At 47.1% G+C, this 12,442-nt stretch overlaps 1 protein-coding gene across 3 annotated transcripts in view; it reads right to left on the minus strand.

Moving 5' to 3' along the window:
* Nucleotides 1-357: 357 nt before the first annotated feature.
* Nucleotides 358-12,442, minus strand: part of Afg1l (AFG1 like ATPase) — a 147,211-nt gene continuing 135,126 nt past the window's right edge. For 2 of the 3 annotated variants that reach the window (XM_038339705.1, XM_038339707.1), the window contains 3 exons: nt 5,842-5,982; nt 3,469-3,582; nt 358-1,272 (listed from right to left, as the gene is read on the minus strand). In XM_038339705.1, coding sequence (XP_038195633.1) covers nt 1,147-1,272; nt 3,469-3,582; nt 5,842-5,982 — 381 coding nt within the window. In that variant the 3' untranslated portion in view covers nt 358-1,146. The remainder of the gene's footprint in view (nt 1,273-3,468; nt 3,583-5,841; nt 5,983-12,442) is intronic. The other variant, XM_038339706.1, reaches the window with a different exon arrangement.

The raw sequence follows: 12,442 nt of genomic DNA on the forward strand, positions 1-12,442 counted from the left end.
CATGGGCATGCAGGTGCCCCAGAGGCTGGAAGATGTCTCTGTGGGTATGTGGTGGGCATGGGCATGTGGTGCCTCTAGGGACTGGAAGATGTCTCTGTGGGTATGTGGTGAGCATGGGCATGCGGGTGCCCCTGGGGACTGAAAGAAGGCAGGAGATCCTTTGGGGTTGGAGTCACAGGTGGTTTTGAGCTATCTGACACGGATGCTAGGACCTGAACTCTGGTCCTCTGAGCGACCAGCAAGTGTTCTTAGCTGCTGAGCCATCTCTCCCACCCTTTAATAACTATAAGCCAAATCCCCTTTTGTGATAATATTTAGCAAAGACAGGTTTTACTTAAGTGACTCAGACAAACTCAGTGAGGGAGAAATCAGCTTTTATTTACAGATTCGTCAAGTGTTCTCTCCTGTTTCCCATGAGGTCCAGCTCTGCAGACTCAGCATCCAGGGCGGGCAGTGGACTTTGCAGTGATAGTGGGCGTGGCTGACACAGCAGGGCACCTGGGGTGATGGGGTTCACTCTGCTACTGGTATGGCTGTGGCTCTGCCTCCTCTGGTGGCTCCGGCAGTCACATTCCTGGTACCTGCCCTCCTTGGCTAGCAGAGGAAAGACCTGCCTGGTAGCTGGAACTTTCCACTTGCTCCTTCCCGGACGGTTTTGTGATCCACACATTGACCAGGTATTGCCTGCTAACCTGGATCTATGGGTTAGAACACAGATTCTCTAGCACCGAGGAAGCCACAAGGCATGGAGGTGACCGCAACTCGTAACCGACCAACAAACAGGAATACAGAGGCCAATATAAAATGCTGTCCCCTTCAGTTTCCAAGGTGTGGCTACTGTGCGGCCTGATTGGAGATGCCCGGGCAGCCTGAACTTGCTGCCTGCATGTGTGTGCAGGTTCAGTCAGATGCAACATGTCAGGTTCTACAGTAATCTTCAGGAGTGATGATTCATTTTAGGATGCAGAAAGCAGTCCAAATAAACGGGCAAATCGTGGATCTACAGACAGGACCTAAGTGTCCTCGTCCACCACCTCAGATGACCAGAGTCTGCAGGACAAAGTGCACAGCCGGTGATAAGGAGATGATGTCGTCAGGTCTCGCAGCCTTCACCGGTCGCCCGTCTTTATTCGTGTGACAGTGACCTTACTTCTTGCTTCTGTCCCCTTCGATCCAGTACTGCTCAGTTTGCATCTCTGTGAGCCGGGAAATCGTGCGCTGGAATGCGAAGATTTCCTCCTCTCCAGTGAACATTGAGAGGCCCGCTGAGTCCTGAGAGCAGGCAGAGCAGACAAACAAAGCAAGGCCCAGTGAAAACCGGTCCCTCCAAACCCGGGCTGAGAAAACCTCCAGGCTTATCTATTTAGATCATTTTTCTTCATACACAATCTCTTAAATGAGACTAAAGTGTTAACTGATCTAAACTAATAGGTAAGCAACAGAACCAGGAAGAAAAAAAAAAGAAAAGTATCTGATCAAAGCCGAAACAGAAACCAAAAGATTTTACTCAGAAGGAGGTTCTCTGCAAACTCCAAAGGAACATGCTGAAAAGAAATCTCTCTCCAAAAGTAGCTAATGGCAAAAGTGATTTTTTGCTAGGCATGGTGACTTATCCTATAATCTCAGAACTCCATAGGTGAAGACAGGAAGGTGCAAGTTCAAAGCAATGCCTGGCTTAACAACCCCCAAAAGAAAACCAGCAGTTGTAGAAAGTTAGGAAGCCCCGGGGACAGATTCCCTGGAGAGCCTTTTCTAGACTGAGAGACTGGAAGGTCCTGTGGGTCCTGACTCTGGAGAGCCTGCCTGAAATCTGGCTTTGCAAAGACTGGAGCCCTTTTTGGTCCTTAGCTACTGGAATATTGGTAACCTTGCTGAGGGGTATGTTGGGGACGCCTCCCGCCATGAAGCCAGACAACACCCTGGGACTGGAGACACCAACATGAATGCGAAGACTTTTCTTTCTCCGCTTGAGAGTTTGCTCTTAAGTTCTTTCAGAGAAAAGTTCAATGCCCTTAAGCCCATCTTCCCTAAACCCATCCTCCCTAAGCCCATCCTCCCCTAAGCCCATCCTCCCTAAATCCATCCTCCCTAAGCCCATCCTCCCTAAATCCATCTTTCCTAACCCCATCTTCCCTACCAAATCACTGTGACTCTAGGACCCTGAGGTCACATTCTCTGATTTAGCCATGCTGGGTCCCAATCTGAAGCCTGACTTAGAGAAATTTTAAAAGCCTGTGATGGGAAGCTGGTTAGACTGACTAGTTCCTCAGGTTCACTGACAGCACACAGGGACTGCTCTTTGAGAGCCAACATTCCCACGACACCCACATTGGGGTTTAGGTAGCTATTGCTACACTACTGAGGTCTGGGTGTTGTGTCTTTCCAAATTGTCCATTCTGAAATCTTAACCCCCAAAGGAGCGACACCGGGTGACAGAGACTTAAGGAGCTAAGTAGAGAGTGGGTCCCCAAGAATCGGACTGATGTCTTCATAAACGAAGGCCAGGGAAACCTTTCCCTCCTTCTATCATGGGAGCTCTGACTGCGGACCTGGGAGAAGCAGCCTGCGCAGTGGGTAGGCCACACATGTCACAGTGTTTCCTCACAGTGGCCTGAAGACTAAGACACAACGTTTAAAAGTTTATCTTTTGAAAGCACTATTGGACCCTTCCTCTCAAACTCTTAGGATGAATAATGTCAATTCAAGTCAACAAGAATTCACCGTTGGACCTAGACGAATGTGACCCCATTCTTGGGGTCAGTGTTGACAATTGAAATTTATTTTTTTTGAGACTTAATTTTTTATTTTACATGTATGGACACCTTGCCTGCACATATGTCTATGCACCATGTACATGCAGTATGCATGAAAGCCAGAAAAGGGCATCAGATCCCCTGGAACCAGAGGTACAGAGGGTTGTTAGCTGCCGTGTGGGAGCAGGGAATTGAATCTCGGTCCTCGGGAAGAGCAGTCAGTGCTCTTAAGTGCTGAGTCATCTCTCCAGCCCCAGTTGAGCTTCTGACTGATAGGTCAGTGGTTGATAGCTGATCGATACACCCCATAACGCTCTCACAGAAGAAGGGAATGCAGATGAATTCAGAGTCCAAACTCCAGAAGAACCCAGACCACGTCAGTGTGTTTCCAACAGAGTACCCCGAGGCTAGCACAGAGAAGTGTTCTGCAGATGTTTGCTTAGTGGAAAGTCTGGCAAAGAGCCATGGATTTCTTTCTTTTAAGTTGGGGCTTGCTAGGTTTTCTGCGGGACTCTGTTTCTGCTATGTGACGATGAAGCACTGGCCTACACACTCAACAGGGCCTCTGAGACCGGACTCTCTACATGTGCCGATGTTGAGACAAAGTCAGCGAGAAAGCATCAACTCAGTGATTCCTTCTGCAAAATAGCGTGTGTCAAGCCCCAAATCATCAAACCATTTTAAAATAAAGCGAAATCATGCTAATATCACCTACCTGGCTCAGCCCCAAATCGTCCATCAGTATTCTGCTTTGCTCTAACTCACTGTCATGGTGTTGATGCAAAAATAAGCTTGAGATAGGGGTCTCCGCCGAGCAAATCATGCGCACCTGAACCGGGAGAAGGAGCACAGGGTTGGACGCCACACTCAGGCCGAAGGAAAACTCTCTCGCAAGATAAAGATCTGTTTGTCACATATGGAGCTTAGGTTTTGGCTTTTAAAATTCTTTGTTTTTTTTCCGAGTAGTTTCTAGTGAACCAGTGGTTTGAAAACCACATAGCACTTCTCAGTACATTTCTGCACACCTTAGACCACACTGTGATACAGACAGAAGGGCTTTATACAGGGAGGCCAGGCCTACGGCAGCCTCGTCCAGACCCTCAGGTCCCATACTAGTGCTCTTGCCTTTACAGCTGTGGTCTGGATGCCATCGGCCCCTTCAAAACTTGTGCTGAAGAAATATTCCCACTACAAGACTATTAAGAGGTGGAGCCTTGGGGTCATGATGGTTCCATGAAGATCTGCCTAGATCCATTTGTTTTGTAAGATTTAGTTTTAATTATGAATGTCTGTGTGGGTATGTGCAGGAGGTCCTGGGTGTGTGCAGGAGGTCCTGGGTGTGTGCAGGAGGGCCTGGGTGTATGCAGGGGGGCCTGGGTGTGTGCAGGGGGGCCTGGGTGTGTGCTGGAGAGTCTGGGTATGTGCAGGGGTACCTGGGTATGTGCAGGGGTGCCTGGGTGTATGCAGTGGTGCCTGGGTGTATGCAGTGGTGCCTCGGTCTGTGCAGGGGTTCCTGGGTATGTGCAGGGGGGCCTGGGTATGTAGGGGAACCTGGGTGTGTGTAGAAGTGCCTGCAGAATTCAGAAGGGTGTTGTTTACCCTGAAGCCAGACTTGGAGGCATTTGCAAGTGCCCAACATAGGTTTGGCTTCTCTGGAAGAGCAGCACATACTCTTAACCATGGAGCCAGCTCTCAGCTCCTCCAGACCTTTTCTATTAGCAGCCTGCCAGACACTCTTCACAGAGCTTTACATCAGCGTCCTTCATTATCTCAGTGGTCAGTGAGTGTGCGAACACGATCACGGCTTGAAAACAGTTTATATCTCATATATTTTGTGTCCACCCATTCAGAAACAGATCATTCTTGTTCTTCATTTTGGTTTTTTTTTTTTTTTTCAGGAAGATCTTGACTATAGCTTGGGCTGTCCTCCAACTCACTATATTCCTACCTCTTCCTTTCATGCACTGTGAATATGTATTACTCCCATTGGTTAATAAAAAAGCTGATCACCCTATAGCAAGGCAGAATAAGGCTAGGTGGGAAAACCAAACTGAAAATGCTGGGGCAAGGAGGAAGCAAGACATGCTAGAGGACAAGTAAAGCCACGAGCCATGTGGCAATATATAGATGAAGAGAAATGGGTTAATTTAAATGTAAGAGCTAGTTAGTAATAAGCCTGAGTTATTGGCTGAGCATTTGGAATTAATATAAGCCTGTGTGTTATTTGGGACTAGGTAGGCAGGACAGGAAACGTCCATTTACACTACCTTTACTATGGGTATCTTCCTCTTAGAGGAAGTTTACAGTGTGAGAGGGGCTCGCTTTGATTGAGAGTGCACTACACTAGGTTCCTAGTTCTTTATATAAACACCTCATCCTCACAAGCCCATACACATATCATTGTTACCTTTCTAGAGAAGGCAGACAATGCTCAGAAGCCGAGCCAGTCTTTAGAAAAGATAGCCTGGTGCCAGGGTCCACACCTTAACTACTAGGCTACTACTACATTGCCTTCTGTGTGCAGGCAAAGACTCTGCACTGCCTCCTAAGACATGGGTATCAAAGGATGTCACCTGCTAGTTGGTTCCTGGGGGAGGGCGGGGAGGGTAGAGCAAGCCATTCAACAAGGCAAAGGGCCGTTCATCACTCTCAGACCCACCAGGTACTCAGATAACACAGGCGCACTGAGCACTCAGTCCTACTTGTGGGATGGTGGGATGCAGCCTGCCACTAGCTGCTGCTATTTTTAATAGGAAGTACACAGCATTCAGCTGGGGCCAAATGTTGTTTTAAGCACTTTACACGGACCATCCTGTGCAGTCCTCACAACAACCATTTGGGGGTAGAGACTGTTAGCTTCTATCTGTAGATGGGGAAACTGAGGCACAGCAGTAAAAGAACTGGCACAGCCAGGATTCTGGCCCAGGTCACCTGACTTCACAGTCCTGTGAAAATGGAGTCCATCCTTACCTTGTAGTCATAGAACTTATCAATGAGAGTGAGGAATTGAAAATGGAGTCCATCCTTACCTTGTAGTCATAGAAGTTATCGATGAGAGTGAGGAATTGAAAATGGAGTCCATCCTTACCTTGTAGTCATAGAAGTTATCGATGAGAGTTATGAACCGTCGTGCTTGAGTCCGCTTTGCCAGAGAAAATTGTGGAATGTTTCGTATAAATACTGTATCAAAATTCTTTGATAATTCCAAATAGTCACTTGCTCCAAGCGGCTATAATTAAAACAAAGAAAGGGAGTTGTGATTTTCTTCGGCCTCATTCAGTTTTAAAACTTGTCACAGAGTGATTCTGATGGTGGTTTTGTGGTGACTGGACCCGATAGTGCTGTTTTTGAGACTAGGATGAGGAAGCGGGCGTGGACAGAGTGAGTGTCTAGAAGGACACTTGCTGTTCCTCAGCCTTCCCTGGTTGGTCTCCATCTCCAGGCCTTTACCTAACCCTGGCTGAGCCACCCACTGTTCAGGCATGGAGTGGTTCCAGGCTTTGAGCGGGGGAGTTAGCTCCCGCTGAGAAGAGCTAACCGTGCCTGCTTTGAATGCTCTTATTAAGTGGGCACACGAGGCACATGAGAAAGTCTTCTGTCCCTCGGCTGTCCCACGTGGGAGAAAACACACATAGCACAGGGGCTGGGGTCCTCCTCAGAGGCTAAACCACTTTTGTTGTTGCTTTTGTGAAAAGGGTCTATGTAGCCTAGGCTGATCCTCCTGCCTCAGCCTCCAGAGCGTGGGGTGTGCGTCACTCTGCCTGGCTTGGCCATTTTCATGATTACTATTTTGAGCTCGAGTGATTTGGCTGAGTGGCTGAGGCCAAGTGAGCCGAGCAGGCAGAGAAATGTCACTCCTAATGGGAATTAAGTAATTTGCTCTACCCCTGCCCATACCCAACCATACAGAAGTGTACCATAGGGAAGGCTTTGTGTGTCAACCTGACACAAGCTAGAGTCATCAGAGGAAGGAGCCTCAGCTGAGGAAAGGCCTCCATGAGATCCAACTGTAAGGCATTTTTCTCAATTAGTGATCAATGGGGGAGGGCCCAGCCCATGGTGGGTGGTGCCTTTCCTGAGCTGGTGGTCCTGGGCTCTATCATAAAGACTGAGCAAACCATGGCGAGCAAGTCAGTAAGCAGCACCCTCCATGCCCTCTGTATCAGTTCCTGTCTCCAGGTTCCTGCCCTGTGTGAGTTCCTGTCCTGACTTCCTTTGGTGATGGCCCGTGATACGGAAGTGTAAGCTGAGTAAACTCTTTCCGCCTCAACTTGCTGTTTGGCCACAGTGTTTCACTGCAGCAACAGAACACCTAGCTTAGACAGGAAACCATGCACATTTGCCTGACATTGGAGTTACAGCAGGGACCTTAGGAGGCCATGAAAATTGCCACTCAGGGAAAACACTACCCAGGAGGTATAGGGAATAGCCAATGGTGTCTTAGTTTAAGAGAGAATAGTACCCACAGCCCTACCGCTCCAAAGCTATGCTACTCTTTGGAAACGTGTTCGAACTGACTCATCCATGGATCAGAAGCAAATGTAAAAAGAAAACAGAAAACCTCACGCCCGGTATGTGGTTCTTATAATTAAGCTGGCACTTTGTGCATGGATGTGATTTTTATCAGCGCAAACACACGCCCAGGGACAGCGTTCTCAGAGGCGCACGGGAGAGCTGAGGGCGACTGAAATCAGAATTGTGCCCACTCAGCGGTTTCACAGACTGCACACCTTTGCCATTGGCTAACACCCCCTGCCTTCATATCAGATCAGGAAAACAATATATGCTCGCTCACATAAAGTAAATAAAGCATAATATAGGATCTCTTTCCTTTACAAACAATCACTGAGGGAATGTGAAGCTGCTCTTAGGTTCGCGCAGCCTGGGATGCGGAAATGCTCAAGAGGACAGTGCCGATGGCCGCACCACAGTGCGTCCGCTGATCTGTCCCCCAGTTACAACGGGAGAGCCAGCGTTCTGTGCTACTTTACCACATTAACATCCTGTGATAGGCCACAGATAGCAGGATTTACTTTTTTCTTTAGAAACACCGGAAAGAAAAGTGAAACGCACCAGCTTTCTGAAGGAAGCAAGTTCCAACAGCATGGATTTAAAACATCAAGTGGGAACTTCTGCGCTGGAGTGGAGCTCAGTGGGTGGAGTGATTGCCTCCCATGCAAAAGCCCTCATAAAACCAGGCACGGAGCACCCCTGGGTCTCACTTCTAACTAATAAGCACCCGTGTAGCTTACCAAGACCGGGTCAAGGTCATCTGGGGCTATAAAGTGACCTTGAGGTCAGCCTGGGATACTGCGGACTCTGTCTCAAACCAACACTAAATATATGAAAACTGACCTGGAGGTGGTGGCGCACACCTTTGATCCCAGCACAGGGAGGCAGAGACAGGGGGATCCCTGTGAGTTCAAGGTCAGCCTGCTCTACAGAGCGAGTTCCAGGACAGCCAAGGCTACAGAGAGAGACCTTGTCTCAAAAACAAAAAGAAAACAAAGTGGGCTCTATTGATAAACGTTCTTCATAGCGGCTTTGTTGTTCAAATGTCTACAAAGCAGCAGTCATGGGAAAATTCAGGACTGATTCATTAGAAGTGATGTTTCATCTGACAGGACAATTGAGGGTTTGGAGATGTTGGCTCTGTTACTTGCAGTCAGGTAACCTTGGGAGATGTCTCTGAAGTTAGTTTCCTCATCTGGAAAAGGGATTCTGTATGCAGGTTTGTCCCGAGGCTGAACGTCTCAACTGCAGAGTGCTGGGGACATGCAGGTCACTGAGTCACGGGGAGGACACAGCAAACCTTATTCAGTGCACAGCTGTTACCCAGCGACAATTCAGTAGCCCTTTCCTTTCCTTAGATCCTGAGGTCAGGTAGCCTCAGAGAGAACACTGTCTGACCCAGACTGTCCTCCAAGAAGAGATGCTGCTCCCACATGTAGGTGACAAACAGCTTCTGAACCAGGCCCTGTCCTCCTTTCTTTGGTAAAATCGTTAGCAACACACAGTGGGGAGAGGAGCACAGAGCCACACTATGGAATAAATCAGTAAGGGGACATATTGATAAAATGCAATCCAGCCAGGAGAGCAGGACAGGTCTTTGGTCTCCAAAGTAACAACACACACACACAGGCGATCTCACTGTGTGGCTCTGGAGGCTTAGAATTTGCTCTGTCAATCAGGCTGGACTCAAGTTCACAGAGATCCATCTGTTTCTGCCTCCTGGGTGCTGTAATTAAAGACATGTACCACCATGCCTGGCTACCTTAACTCTTTCATTACATAACACACAGAAATCTGATGTTTTCACTGAACCCCATATTGATGCTATCAGCACCTTTCGTAGTGACGCAGGCCACACAAATGGCATTTTTAATGTACCACAGCCATCAATGAGACTATAGGAGGCTATCTGTAGATAACGCTGCCACTTAATGCCTCGTTTTCTTTCCTTTTATCTGCGTTGGTGTCTCTCCAGCATGCATGTCTGTGTGAGGAGTCTGGATCCCTTGGAACTGGAGTTGCAGACAGTTGTGAGCTTCTATGTGGGTGCTGGGAATTGAACCAGGGTCCTCTGGAAGAGTAGCCAGTGCTCTTAACCACTGAGCCATCTCTCCAGCCCCAATCTGATGGAGGATTCCCATTGGCTAATAAAGAAACTGCCTGGCCCATTTGATAGACCGCCCCTTAGGTGGGTGGAGTAGACAGAACAGGAAGAGGAAGTGAGGTAGAAGGATCAGTAAGATGCCACGCCTCTCCTAAGTTAGGCAGACCGCCGTGCCTCTCCTCAGAGAGAGAAGCCAGACGCGATGAAGCTCCAGCCCAAGATGGACGTACGCTAGAATCTACCTGGTAAGGCACCACTTTGTGGTGCTACACAGATTATTCGATATGGGTTAGTCAAGATGTGAGTAAGAGGCTGAAAATAATGGGCCAGGCAGTCTTTAAAAGAATACAGTTTCCGTGTAATTATTTCGGGGCACAAGCTAGTGCGGCGATCAGGAGCAAGGCTGCAGGAAAGCAGCCCACAGCTCATCACTACACCAATCCCTTTGTTCTTACATTCAGTGCATATTTAAAAAATCCTCTAGAAAAAAATAACTGAAAACATCGGCCATGTCTTTAGAGAAAGGAAGACCACCTATGTGGGTTGTCCGAGCATGGGAACAGCTCCAGGTGCTCTTGCATGCTTGTCAGTACCCACAGTGCACTATGATTACCCAGCTAGCAAGACATGAAGCGGAGGGATATGCCCGCTTTTCAACCTGGGTAGGTGTCATAATCCATGCATTAGAAAGAGGCATAAGGGCTGGAGAGATGGCTCAGAGGTTAAGAGCATTGCCTGCTTTTCCAAAGGTCCTGAGTTCAATTCCCAGCAACCACATGGTGGCTCACAACCATATGTAATGGGGTCTGGTGCCCTCTTCTGGCCTGCAGGCATACACACAGACAGAATATTGTATACATAATAAATAAATAAATATTTAAAAATTAAAAAGCAGATATTAAAAAAAGAAAGAGGCATAAGACAGTTTTAAGTGCTAAGCTGGTCTCAACACGTAACGTTTTAACGTACCTACGTCAACTGCTGCAGAGGCCGAGAACACAGAAAGGGGGCTAATTGTCTTGATGAGAACACACTCTGGACCAGCATAAAGCTGGCAGGCCCCAAACAGACAGGAGTCCAATGCAAATGAGCAAAACTGTAGATGCCAAAGCCAGCCCAGCAGAGCCCAAAAGAATGTCCCAGCTGAGCAGGGCACTAGAGAACAGGAATATATGCTCATTGTTTTAATTTATGAGTTTTGGGGTGATTTATTATAACAATAGCTAAAGGACACATTCTACTCATTAGAGAGAGTTACTACCGAATTCTGTATTCTCATAGTTATTAACAAGTTCAGCACATGTAGAAACATAAGATCTAGATTTTTTCAGTTCTACATCACTGGTAAGGATACGTAAATATATATTCTGTGATTTACTAAATGTCACTTATTTCTGTATTACCTTTGAATTTTTATACCATCGTATAAATTTTTCCCAGAAATAAAGTTTATGATTCATTACACATGGGAGTCAAGTGGGAAAAGTTAGCAAGCTATGCAGCATTGCGACAGCATGCAGGACGACTTGGAATGGATGAGTAAAATCAGAATGTCTCAGGAGAGAACAAAATGGCGTTAGGAGGGCACTGGGAAGATCAGAGATGACTGGAATACAAGCAAACCTTTAAGAGCCCTCCAACAGAAACACGGATGGAGGATTTGAATAAACAATTCACAGAACAAAATAACCTACAGAAAGCGCAAGGGGTATAGATAAGTGAGCAGAGTCAACACACACTCTAGGTCCGTAGCAGCCAAGACTGGCAGACCATTTTCACAAATCAGTCTTTCAAAAGAAAGTAAACTTCTGCTCCATGCAGGCAAGCACGTAACCAGGCACCCACCCCACTGAGGAGTAAGTGCGTTCACTTGTTCACGTTGTCCAGAAAACAGCATGTCAGACTCAATGAAGAGCCCTTGACAAGGTGGAAACTTGACCCGGCTGCCACACTCCTAGAAAACAGCACAGAGACCCTACAAGAGGCTCTGGGTACTCACGCTGTGCAAGCAGACGCAACCTTGGCATCTCGTGGGAGGGGTTAGTAACAAGGAGGCACTGACACAGCTGTTGCCAACAATGACGGCGGCCGGAAAACATATTTTATGGTACACATGATAAAGGCTGAGTGAAAAAAGCAAGTTTATAATTGTGTTAAGACGTCTGTTTTGCTCCAAATATTTAAGTAGGAAGGAGGCCATCAGTGTAAAGGGGTCAATTGCTGCCTGCTAATGGATTAAGAGTTGTGTTTGAAGAGCTTCATTAAAAAATATATTTTACAAAAGAGAAAAAAGTAAAATACAGTACAACAAAAGAGAGTAAAACAGAAGAATGCTAAGCAATGCTAAATATCTTTACTAATTCCTGTTTATAATTTTAACATCGTGTGCATGTGCACATGCGTGTGTGTGCGTGTATGTCTGTGCAGGCATGTGTGCGTGTCTGTGTGCGTATGCATGTCTGTGCACGTGTGTCTGTGTGTGCGTGTGTGTATGTCTGTGCGTGCACTTGTGTGTCTGTGCGTACATGTCTGTGCGTGCATTGTGTATGTGTCTATGCATGTGTGTGTGTGTGCGTGTGGTGTGTCTTGAGTCTATATATGGAGGTCAGAAGACAACCTGTGGAGTTGGTTCCCTCCTCCCACCTTCCGTGATTTCACGGGGTCAGACTCAGGTTCCTGGCTTCCACACGTGCCTTTACCTGCTAAGCTATCTCACTAGCCCAAATCTTTACTAATTCCAAATTTTTTTAAAAAAAAATCTTCATTATCTTTCACTTTCAGCTATTTAGTCCGCTGCGTGTTCCCTGGTGTAAAGCCAGTGTGTGAAACATCCAGTCCACATGCAAATACAACACACACACACCCATAACAGTAGCACATATACAACAGGGGTCTGAAGAACAAAGCAACTGAAAAATTCCTGTATCTTAGTGTCTTACACACATGCCTGCTGCCGTGGTTCAGCCATCTTGGTTTGTATTCAGTGGTGATATACTGTGCAGGTTTATAGCTCGGGGACAATAGATTCCCCCAGAGGACCTATGTTTTTGTGAGCACATTCTATGGGGTTCAC

This window comes from Arvicola amphibius, chromosome 8 (assembly GCF_903992535.2).
Source record: "Arvicola amphibius chromosome 8, mArvAmp1.2, whole genome shotgun sequence".
Taxonomy (NCBI): Eukaryota; Metazoa; Chordata; class Mammalia; order Rodentia; family Cricetidae; genus Arvicola; species Arvicola amphibius.